The sequence below is a fragment of the Triturus cristatus genome, chromosome 1_2 (genome assembly GCF_964204655.1).
Source record: "Triturus cristatus chromosome 1_2, aTriCri1.1, whole genome shotgun sequence".
NCBI classification, from domain to species: Eukaryota; Metazoa; Chordata; class Amphibia; order Caudata; family Salamandridae; genus Triturus; species Triturus cristatus.
Window position 1 is genome coordinate 222,472,340 of NC_140580.1, and position 12,449 is coordinate 222,484,788.

Sequence of the window (12,449 nt, forward strand, 5' to 3'; positions counted from 1 at the left end):
ATGACCATAATTGCATGTTACTACAAATGATAAATCTTTGCCTCAACAACCTATTTTTGTTCAACAAGATTTTATATAAACAACTAAGGGGCGCTGCAATGGGGGCGTGCTCCTACCTATGCCTGCCTTTTGATCGGATGGTGGGAGGAACATGTCCTCAAAGTAACCCACAAAGAGTTTTGGGATACCCATATAAAGTGTTATGGCAGATACATTAATGATGTATTCATCATATGGGAAGGTACAGAACAATCGGCCACCAAATTTGTTACATCGATCAATGACAACACTATGAATCTACAATTCATTGTCACTATCAGCGAATAAAGGGTGGAATTTTTAGATGTTTACGTTTATGAGAACCAAATCCAAAGGAAACTGCATAGGAAAACCACCGCTGACAATTCTATATTACATGCCACCAGTATTCATCCTTTTCATCTCATTCACATCATACTGTATGGCAAATTTTTTCGCATACAACATATTTGCAGTTTAGAGCCTGACTTAGAACATTGTCAAAAAGAAGCATTTTCTCGTTTTTTGGCTCGTGGGTATACACTGTCCAATTTACGGTTGGCGTTGGACAAGGCCAACTCTCGTCCACGAGTACTGTGCCTGAAAACGAAAAAAGAATACAATGTAGAAGCACTGACTGACTCTGCATCAGACAAATCCGATTCCATCAGTTTAATTACCACCTACTGTAAAAAAAAGAATAATATCCGAAAGATTATTTACAAAAACTGGCCTATTTTCTTAACTGATTTGACATTGAAATTTTTGTTACCCAATCTCCCTGCCATTACATTCAGGAGGGCACCCTCTATGAGGGATGCACTGATCAATTCAAGTCCAGAATTAACTGTCAAAACCACCTAGCTTTCCAAAACTGTCTTTTTTAAATGCTCTTCGTGCGGGGAATGTACGTTTGGGGGCAATTTATCTGAATATTGCACAGCTTTCAGTAACATCCCAGTCCCAATAAAAGACCATTACACTTGTTGGACTGAATATGCAGTGTACCAGTTAGAATGTACATGCCATCTTAAGTACATTGGCAGCACAAAACTCCCAGTCTTCAATCGGATACTGCAGCACTTGCATGCAATTGTCAACTCAGACCCCAACTACCCAGTTGCGCGACAATTCAAAGCCATTCATGAACACACAGTCAGTGACTTAGAATACTCCGTACTCGGGGCAGTCACTCCCACTATTTGGGGTGCTATCAGGATCATCTTCATCCTGGATTGGATGAGCTTGGTCACCATATTTGGTGTGGGAGGAAAGGCGTATGCAAATGTTCCGGACCATTCATCAAAAGAGCACACCCTCTCGCTCCTGGCCGGTAAAATCTGGACGCGAAGGCGTGGCATTTTTTGTTTAGATTGTCTGCAAAGAGGTCAATGGATGGTCGACCCCATTGATGGAAGAAGTCTGCCACTACGTCGTCGTTGAGCACCCAGTCTTCTTGTTCTTCGAAGTGCCGACTGAGAGCGTCTGCCTGCACGTTCTGTTCTCCTGGCAGATGCACAGCTGTGATCGTGAGATTCCTGGCCAGAAGCCAGTGCCAGATCGCCTGGGATTCCAGTGACAGCAGGCGAGAATGCGTTCCACCTTGTTTGTTCAAGTAATACATGGTGGTTGTATTGTCCGTTTGTATCCGTATCGACTCTGACTGAATCGAGGGATGGAATGCCTTGAGGGCTAGATGAACTGCCCGCAGCTTTAACATGTTTATGTGGTAGGTCTGCTCCTTGATCGACCATCTGCCCAGAGTCTGAAGGCAACCCAAGTGCGCCCCACATCCCTGAAGAGATGCATCCGTGATCAGGGATTGCTTTGGGAGAGGCTGGTGGAAAGGCACTCCCACTAGAAGATTTTTCGGTTGAGTCCACCAAATCATGGATGACTTTGCAGCTTGGGAAAGGAGGATCCGATCCTCCCAATGACCTGAGGATTGGTCCCATTTGTCTTCCAGATGCTGCTGCAGCGGTCTCATTCTCAATCTGGAGTTGGGGATGAGAAATATGCAAGAGGCCATCGACCCTAGAAGAGATGCCACTTGACATACTGATGGTTGGCGTGCAGGAAGCAGTGAGTTGCACTTCTGTTTCATTGATAACAGTCGTTCCTCCGAAGGAAACACTTTTCCTATACCGGAGTCTATGGTGGCGCCCAGGTAATGGAGAGTTTGAGTTGGCTGTTGGACAGATTTTTCCACGTTTACGTGAAGGCCTAAACGGCAAAGCAGATTTAAGCAAATTCGAAAGTGTTCCTTCACCATCTGTGGGGACGAACCCTTCAACAGCCAATCGTCCAAGTATGGATACACAAATAGGCCTTGATGATGTAAGGCTGCGGCCACCTCCGCCATGCAGTTTGTGAATACCCTCGGCGCGGATTTTAGGTCGAACGGTAAGACTCAGAACTGGTAATGCTTGGAGCCCATCATGAATCTAAGGAACTTGCGGTGACGTGGAGCAATCGGTATGTGGAAGTATGCATCGTGGAGGTTTATCGAATACATCCAATCCCCCTTTTGCAGGTGCGGATATATTTGATGTAGCGCCAACATGAGAAACGTCTCCCTCCAAATGACCTTGTTCAGAGATCGCAGATCCAGGATAGGTCCAAATGTGTGCGCTTGGTCTTTCTTTGGCACCAGAAAGTACCTGGAATAGACTCCTTTTCCTCTCTGAGCAGGAGGAACCTCTTCTATGGCCAATTTTTGGAGAAGGACAGACACTTCCTGACTTAGTAATTTTAGTTGGTGGGGGTGTGACTTCACTGGAGGAATGTTCTTTGGTGGTGCACTGAAACTAAGTGTTTATCCATTGTTCAGTATATTTAGCACCCACTGATCTTTTGTTATTTTGCGCCACTCTGCCACGTGATGCGAAATACTCTCTGCGGCCATTGAGGGGTTTGAACCCTCTGATGGTAGTTCTTGCGATTGTAAGGCCTGTATCTACGTCTGAATTCTTTTTTCTTTTCCAGGCTCACCGCCTTCAGCGTATCCAGCTCAGCCTTCATCCTGGCCATTTCCTCATTGGGGTGGGAACCAAAAAGCGAGGTTCCGGAGAATGAAAGATTTAAAATCTGATGTTGAGACTCAGGCTTTAAAGCTGTTAAGCGCAGCCATGAAGACCTTTCTGCACAAATGCCGTGCGCATATGAATGCAGAACCAGAAGCTCCATCCGCTGCAGTACTAATCACCTGATTAGAAACCAGCGCCCCTTCTTGGAGAATCTACGCAAAATCTTGTCCGTCCTCATTTGGCAGCTTTTTTTAAAACTCTCCAAAGAATCCCATAAAGACGTGTCATAACAGGTCTGCATCGCTTGATACTTCGAAGGAGGATGCTGCGGATCCGCAAACCTTTCTCCCCCAAGAATCCTGAGCTCGACTCTCCTTGTCTGGAGGGACAGAGGACGAAGAAGCGACGGCATGGGTTTTCTTTGCTGCCGCGATGATCACAGAGTCCGGTGGATGATCTGACTTTAAAAATAAAGGATCTGATGCCGCCGGCTTATATTTTTTCTGAATCCCCACTGGAGCAGCCTTAATCGAGGATGGGGTGAGAAAAACGTCCATCACTGTTTCGAGAAGACCAGGGACCAGTGGGAGTAAAGGCCTAGACATAGACCGTTGATGGAGTCTTGAAGATGATAGAGGTGGAAGCTTGCAGCACTGACCTATCTATGTTCAGCTTTTGTGCTCCTCTAGTGAGGACATCATGAAATGTATTGATGTCATCGACAGGTGACACTCTAGAGGGCGGGCTTTCCGTAAGGGTAGGTGAATAGTCCCTTTTCGAAGAGTGAGTTGAAGAAGACCAAGACGGTGTTCTCGTTCTCTTCCGATGGGCATGAATTGGTCTATGCTCCGGAGATTTGTCCTGGCAATCCCTTGTCTGAGTAACAGGTGATCTGTCCACCTCCTGTACTAATCGTTCCAACAGGGATCTGTGTAGTGGACTGGAATAGTCCATTGGCCGTCGAGTTTGGCCGGAAGTATCTTTCTGCCAATGGCTGAGAGGAAGGAGCCATCTTGGCGACAGATGGACTGAAGGAGACCTCTGCCTTCGTGGAGACGTTGGTCTAGGTGATTGTCGTGCCTCTGGAGACGGAGAAGAAGAGCTTCTCATTGAAATCACTTGAAGAGAGCTCGCAACTGAAGGCGATGACTCCCTGCGGTCTCTGGAGGCTGAGCGGGTCTGGAGGAGTGATGCAGCGTCGATGGTGAGTGCCTCGACGTCAAACGACTATATTTGACCAGCAAAGGTGAGTCTTTCGAGAGGGATCTTCTCCTCGACGTAGACCTCTTTGTGCTTCGACGTCGAATGTCCTGACGTTGAAACCATCGACCTCACCGACCTCGTTCTCGATGCGGAGCGTCTGGGGGAAGCCAAAGAAGTGTGAACCGACGGAGATCTCTTTCTCGACGAAGAGCTCTTCCTCGACATTGACTGAGACCGCCGTCTCGCCGAACGCCGTCTGGAATACTTTACTTTGGGTCCCGACAACGAATGTTTCTTCGCCGACGATGGAGATTTGGTCCTCTATGTTGAACGCCGCCTGGTCGACGACAACGAAGGAGTCCGCTTCGACGACGAATGCCTCGCACCTGGCGACGACTAGGCCTGTCTCGACGTTGACCGTCGCCTGGGTGATGGCAACAGAGATGCCTGTTCCGACGCTGATCCACTGGTGACGACGAGGCATGTCTCGACGTTGACCGCCACCTGGTTGACGGCAACGGAGACACCCGCTTCGACGCCGATCGGCGCTCTACTGGCGATGGCGGAGCATGTCTTGACGTCGAACGCCGTACTGATGGGGACGACAGAGATCCAACTCTCGACGTTGTACGAGCTCACACCAACAGAGATCGACTCCTCGATGCCGATCGTCGCCAGGTTGACAACGGCGGAGGACGTGACGTACCTGCAGTCTTCGACGACGACCGGTGTTCTCTCAACGGCGAGCCCGCCGTTGATGGTCTTCTTGTCGACGTTTTCGATGCCGGTGAAGGTATTTTCAGCGCCGATCCAGACGCTGAAGGAGAGCAAACTGGAACTTTACTTCTGGATGGAGATCTTGCTCTCTCCTTCCTCTTCTTCACCGGAGACCTGCCTCTAGAAGGAGCTTTTCCCTTCTCAGCCAGCCCATAAAGACGAATCCCCTCTCTGTCTTTTAGAGTACGTCTGGATAGGGACTGACAATGTTGGCAAGTCTTAGGATCATGATCCTCAGGAAGGCAAAGTGTACAGACAGAATGGTAGTCTGATCTAGCCTTCTTTTTGCCACAGGAAGGGCAAGAGTCAAAGAGATGGCATTTCTGAGAGAAAAAATATACTTAACTCTCTCAAAAAAAGTAGGAATCTACTTTAAAAGCCAAAAGATGTCGAAGTAAATAGGTTTTGACAAAAAATTAGTAGTTATTTTCTGACAGAAATCAGAAAAACCAAGAGCTGAAGTAACCAGGGTCCTGACAGTAGGAGCCGGAAAGAACAACTGAGCTAACTGTCACCCCTGAGGCATGATGGGAAGCTAGGGGTCATGGTTGCCTTAAAGACACGGTGTCAGTTTATTCCTATGTGTTTCTATGAGGTTGGCTTTTCAGCTTTTTACACTGAGTGTTTTTGCAATGCAGCCTGTGAGCTGGCAATGCTGTCATTCCTCTTTGCAGGATTATGTTTTCCACTGCACATTAAAGCAGTTCAAATGCCCTTTGTTTTCTTCACTGCTTCGTGTTGAAAGTGTATATGTGCAAAGGGAATTCTTGTAGCATTACTCAGCTCTTCTTTTCTGTATGGAGGGCTGCATTTGTGGAGATATATATATATATATATATATATATTTTTCCAAATCTCCCCCGACAGAGGAGCAAAGGAGGCGGACTCGCACAGTTGGCTTTTAACTTTTTAATAATTTTGGTAATCCTGACGCGTTTCATAGACCTTTCTCAAAGCTAAGCCAAGCACCCACGGCACTGCTCAAATCCACAATGATTGCCTCAATTTACTTTTATAGCCCTCTAGTGGGCGCGATCACAGTTCGAAAGGCATCCTGGAACTTGTGGTTCTTTGAACAGTTTTTAATCCATACCCTCCAGTGGGAGGTGCCACGTTGTTGGAAAATTTGTAACGTTTGTTAATTTCAGCTCATACTTGTGCTCCGTGTTCAACCCATTTTCAAGGTTGTTCAGATCCATACCGGAAACAGTCTTCGATAGCGCCAGTTCACCCTTACGCTTTCGCGGGCAACAAAAATGGTTCGAGGTCAGGCAAATTTGGTGCACTTGCTGGTGGTGCGTACCTCCATGGCAGAACCAAGCCATATATATATATATATATATATATATATATATATATATATATATATATATATATATATATATATATATATATATATATATAGATATAGATAGATAGATAAAGCTTCATATATGTTTTTCACATATATGTGTATATATTGTTTCCGGGGTACCCACCCATGGGCGGGAATATTCATGTGCTTATGACTATTGATGAGGATCCCCTGGAAGAGAACCTGGTAATCTCTCTCTCCAATACTTTTAACTAAGTATATTATCCTCTAGCGAAGACAATAAAGCACATTTCGTCCAACTAAACACCCAACTAAATAGATAGAGGCACATTTTAAATCAACAAATAATTGAAAAAATGCTAATGCTTTTAACAAGAAACTGTACCTGCAGAAGTGCCCCATTTTCTTCACTCAATTTGTCATCATGTTTGAATTCAATGGTGACAGTTTTGTCGGTGTCCAGTCCTGCCAGCTCCACATCAGTTGTGTTGCTCATGTAGAAAGCCCCGAAGAAGTCAGTTGCTCTAATTCCTAGACGAGACACACACAGTTACTGCCTAATAAATTAGCAAAGTCAGCAAAATTATTCTTTAAATGAATCTTTTATACATACCAGTGCTTGTTCGGACTCTCATAACCGCATCAAATCCAACCTCTTTCTGAACGTCTCTTCGCAAGTCATTCAAAAATCTTTCACTATCCATCTCCACCTACATAAAGAAAACAAGGGTCACAAGTAATTCCATTATCTGCAAAACAGAATAAAAATAATAAATAGCAAACGTAAAAGGATAACCTAGATAAACATTAGAATTCAGAGCTTCCAATTTTGAAATGAATGGTTATTCAATAATGTAGATTCACCAGTAATTCAGAGACTACATCTCCAAGTCTCCAAGAAAATGCAATGTTCTATGCACTGTCTTGTGAAAAAGAGCCTTGTATAATAACTTGAGTCAGGTTGGAGGTTCTCCATGATTGATCGTGATAGGTCATGTGATTATAACTTTTAGATAACAAATTTAATTACAGCACAAAGCTAAGCTTTAGCACCTAAGCCTATGAATGGAGGGAACAGTAAAAAGTAGAAATGAATATGTCTAAAACTCAAATGTCGATTACACCCTGTCCAACATCTAGAAGGATGTGAAAGCCCAGATCAGCACTGGACAAGTGACCCCTGATCTCAGTATACAGAAACTAGGGTTTTAGCCTTCTAGCTTATGACAGTATCTTGTCAGAGGCAAATAACCAGAAAGCAAACTTTGAAACATCAGCATAGATAGGTACCACATTCCAGGATGGAAGAGGCAGATGAGAGTTAAAGTGAGCCAAATGGTGTACCTTGCACTAAATATGTGCTATTTGATTAAAGGAAAAGCCTGTTTCCTTTGGCAGTCTACTATGTTTGAAATACATTCATGTGAAAGGAGTATTCATAGTGATGAAAACTGGAAATTTGGCCAAATGAGCAGGACCATCCAAGTGCACCACATCCCCAACTAAAAACCCTAACAATGCCCCTCTCACTACAGAAGACACCATGTACACACGCAGGCCTCAGAAACTAAAGAAAGAAAAAATATACAAATGTTGCTTGCCAATTTTGCTTGTATTTGCTGTTTGCCAGCCCTTAGTAGCTTACCTGGAAAAACATGTACTTATAAACAGAACCACCGGTCTGGTGAGGCACCACCCCTAGAGTTGCCAAGTCTAAATACTGATTTGGAAAAAGAAACAGGTCCACGCAGCATCCTTGGGCAACACAGTCCTTGGCCAAGTTATTGTAGAAATTGGTCTGTGGCTGAAATAAAGTCTGCAGAGAAAGGGGGTTATAGTTAGATGGGTTCACTAATTGATAATAGGCAGGCACCGGACTCAGTAAGGCAGCAATTGGTTACATTGTTTTTAATCATGTTTCAGCAGATAAAAAAAAACATGCTTATTCTTAACAATTTTAATTGTGGAAAAAAGAACAAGTTACTTACCTTTAGTAACGATCTGTCCGGTGGATACTCATAGTAACCACAGGTTCCTCATTTTGTGAATACTTCTGTGGCGTCAACTGGATCCAGAAACTTAAAAGCAGTACTTCTGCGTGCTTCTAAGTGTTGTGCAGCTCCATACAAACACTGTTCTATTCTGGAAGTGACAAACGGATCTGCATAATCACCAGCCTTGTGCCCAGACGTTGGTTGCTTTCTTAGGCTGTCTGCACACCCACGTAGAGCTCATTGGAAGACTGGCATGACCAGGTCACAGATCTCTAAATCAGGACATTTGTAGGTTTAAAGAGTCTAGTTCACAGAACAGGGTGGTGGGAGGAGCAGTGAGTAATCTGCAGTTAGATAACCACCAGAAAGATCATTATTTCAGGCAAGTAACTTGTTTTTCTGGGGATACTTCCAACAACGGATTCCTCACCTTGTGAATGGATACAATAGCAGTATCTCCCTAGGTGGTGGGTCTGTGAACTGACTCAGACCAAAAAGTCCTAAAGGGCTGAGTGGGCAAAATGTTCTTCTTGATGAGCCTCTCTATCGAGAAAGTAATGCTTTGTGAATATATGTACATATGCCCAGGTAGATGCCTGACAAATGTCCAGGAGAGGTACTCTGTGTGCAAATGCAGCGGTAGCAGCCTTCTCTGGTGGATTGAACTTGTAAGCATTTTGAGGTTTGCTTCTTCACCAGCGCATAGCAGAACTTGATGCACAAACAATCCTTCAGGAGATGGTTTGTTTTTGCAGTACTTTGCCCTTTTAATTCTCTGGAAAACCCTGCAAAGAGTGGATAGTCTACACAATGTTTCTCGATGTGATCTATATAATAGCTTAGTGTTCAATTTCTGTTTGAACTTTGGAGTCTCTCTTCCTCCTTAAAGGGATGAACTGAGCAAAGAATGCTGGAAGGGTTACAGCCTGCCAAATATGAAATGGAGTGACCACTTTCAGCAGGAAGAAAGCTTAGTTCCTCAATACCAACTTATCTAGGAAGAATGTTGTATAGTGTAAGTTGACAGAAAGAGCCTGCAGCTCGCTCACATGCCTAACTGATGTTATGGCAATGAGAAAGGCTGTCTTCAATGTCAGAAGTCTTAATGGATAACTTTGTAGCAGCTCAAAAGGGGGTCCATCAAAAAATTGAGAACCAAGTTCAACTCGCACTGTGGCATCACAAAGGGCTTTGTCTCAAATCAATGTTACAAACCTTTCAAAAATCTCATCACAACAGATGATTTAAATAAAGACTGATTTGACAACTTCAAAAAGGACGAAAAAGCTGGCAAATAGCCCATAACAGTGCCCAAAGCAAGTCTTTGCTGGGCCACAGACAAAACAAACAAAGCTTGAGCCAGCTTGGCTTGCAGTGGGCCAATGTACTGGATGCCACATCAAACCACAAATTTGTCCCGACGACTGGAGTATGCCAATTTTGTGGAAGGACGCCTCACTGTCAATATGGCATCAAAGAAATCAGGGGGATGTTCGAAGAAGGCCAAATGTTGCCACTCAATCTCCAAGCATGGAGGTGCAAATTGTGCAGGCTGAGGCGCAGTACAGTGTCCTGCTTCTACAACAGAAGATCCTTCTATTATTATGAAATCTGTTTATTGGCATTTCTTAGTTTAAAACAAAATACATTGTACATTTTAAGATCCGGCTGACTAACATTTGATATAGACTCAATGGTACATCTCTAGTCATGTGTACATTAATGAAAGGGAGCGGGTTCTACACCTAATCTCTAAAAAAAGGAGAATATCAAGGGCCTCTCAACTGAAACCATTAACACAACGTCCCCTTCGTTATCTTGTCACTGAGGGGCCTCTCCAAGGCAAGCCGCTAGTATTTCGCCCGCTCACCCCCTCCGTGCTCCCATAAACAGTTAACTAACCATAAGGAAATGGGGCAGAACTGCAAATGCCCAGATAAAACAACAGCAGCAGATTCCGGCCTTCGCTTTAGCATCCCCTTATTCTGTCCCTTGCACCGATCCCCCCACCGTCCCCACGCCCCTTGTACAGGCTGTTTGATCGCTAATATCTCCATTCCCTTGTACCCCACCTAAGCTACCAGACCCTTAATACAACACATCACGCCTCACCCCCAGACTTACTGTCGCCCGCCCCCCACTAAGGGCGCCCCCATCTCGCTCCCCGCAGGATCCCACGGTGTCCCCGTCCAGTCGCGTCATGGCGTGTAAGAGTGCCTCCCATTGACTCGCTATTGGTGTCCGCCTGAGGCCTAGTGTTTCCTCCCGCAAGAGGGCCGTGCTGTCCGCCCTCGCCCACACCAGCAGCGAACCCCGCAAACGCTCACGCATGGGGGGGGTTCCGCTGCCTTCCAGCGCTTTGTGATCAATCGCTTCGCCACCACCAGTCCCAGGTCGAGAAACCTAGATGCGACCTTCGTGGAGGGAGTTCTGTGAAAAAGGTGCAACAAGTAGACTGGCCATTCAAACGGGAGTCGACGGCCCGTACATGCACCTAGCGCTCCATGAACCGTCCGCCAGTACGAATTCAGCGCGGGAGAGCTCCACAACATGTGGACCAGCCCAGCATCCAGTTCCCCGCAGCGAGGACAGCCCGCGTCTGCGCGATGGAAATACCGATTGATGGAGTCTGGTGTGAGATACGCCCTATGTAGAATAAAGTACTGGATTTGGCGAAATCGCATGTTCCTGGGGATCTTCGTCGGGACCTGCAGCGCCCTATTCCACTCCTTGTCGGCCATGGGCCGGGCCAAGTCAGTTTCCCATTTACGGCGCAGCGGGGCTAGACTAATCGCCGCATGTGTGCGCAGAGAAGCTGCGAACCACCGGATCATGTGCCTCCCGCGCCCCATGACATGGAGGTATTGCATCATGAGGTGCTGTTCTGGTTCCACTCTGAGATCACCCCACCGACTCGTCAGCGTCGCTATCAATGAGCGGTGACGAAGAAAGTGGCCAGGCGGCAACCCTGTATCCCCTGCCAACTAGGCGAATGAAAGGAGAGCACCGTCCCGGTAAAGGTCCCCCAATGTGTGGATGTCCGCCGTTTGCCAGTCTGCGAGCTCAGCAGAACGCAGCACCCTCCCTCCACCAGGAGAACCCTCTATCGGTATGGCTGGGGCAAATGGGGTACGATTCCGAGTTAGATAGAGAGCACGGAGATAACATTTGTATGCCACCCTGACTAGGAGGGGCACCGGCTTTAACACCTTTGCGGCCGGATGGAACAACTCGGTGATATCAGCCAAAGAGATGGAGGGCGCTGCAGTCGCCGTGTCGTCTCGTTCTCTGTCCGCCAGCCACCCACTGTAGCTGTGCCGCCAGATAATAATGTGCAAAGCATGGCATCGCAAGTCCCCACTGGCCAGAGGGTGGTATAGTTTGGATAACGCGACTCTGTGGCGTGTATTACCCCATACAAAATCCCGGAGCGATCGCTGTAGGGTTGCAAAGAAGGATGCTGGTATGTAAATGGGCAAATTAGCGAAATAGTATAGAAGCCTGGGTAAAATCACCATTTTGACTAAGGCGATGCGCCCCGTAACCGTGAGGGGGAGGGTACCCCAGAACCGCATCTGAGCCCTGATCGCTGTTACCGCTTTGCCCTCCACCAGATCCGCCGGTTGCCGATATATTTGGATACCCAGATAACGAAAGGTGTCCGGCTGCCACTTGACCGGCACGCCCCCAAGATGGTATTGCGGGTCCCGGGTCTCCGCTCGGAACGCATAGAGACACGACTTAGTGGCATTCACCCGGAGACCGGAAAGTGCAGCGAAGTCGGACAGGGCGCGCTCCAGTCCCCCCGGGATGCGCGTCACATCTTTGATAAAGACCAGGAGGTCATCCGCATATAATGATACCCGGTGGGTCGCATCGCCCAGTGGGATGCCGTCCGTCAGCACTCTACGTAGCGTAGCAGCCAAAGGCTCTATTGCGAGTGCGACAAGGAGGGGCGAGAGAGGACGCCCCTGTCTGGTGCCGCGGCCGATCGGAATGGCGTCAGAAATGTACGGACCGGTTCTCACCCTCACCACAGGGTTCTTATAGAGGAGTGCCGCCATCTGGAGGAACCCAAGGCCCAGCCCATAATGTGACCGCGTCGCCACCAGGTAC

The 12,449-nt window shown here is 46.8% G+C and overlaps 1 protein-coding gene across 10 annotated transcripts in view; it reads right to left on the reverse strand.

Moving 5' to 3' along the window:
* SEC24C (SEC24 homolog C, COPII component) overlaps positions 1–12,449 on the reverse strand; it is a 1,178,749-nt gene that overhangs the window by 422,126 nt on the left and 744,174 nt on the right. For all 10 annotated transcript variants that reach the window (XM_085603503.1, XM_085603507.1, XM_085603502.1 and 7 more), the window contains 3 exons: positions 7,985–8,155; positions 6,953–7,049; positions 6,725–6,870 (listed from right to left, as the gene is read on the reverse strand). In XM_085603503.1, coding sequence (XP_085459629.1) covers positions 6,725–6,870; positions 6,953–7,049; positions 7,985–8,155 — 414 coding nt within the window. The remainder of the gene's footprint in view (positions 1–6,724; positions 6,871–6,952; positions 7,050–7,984; positions 8,156–12,449) is intronic.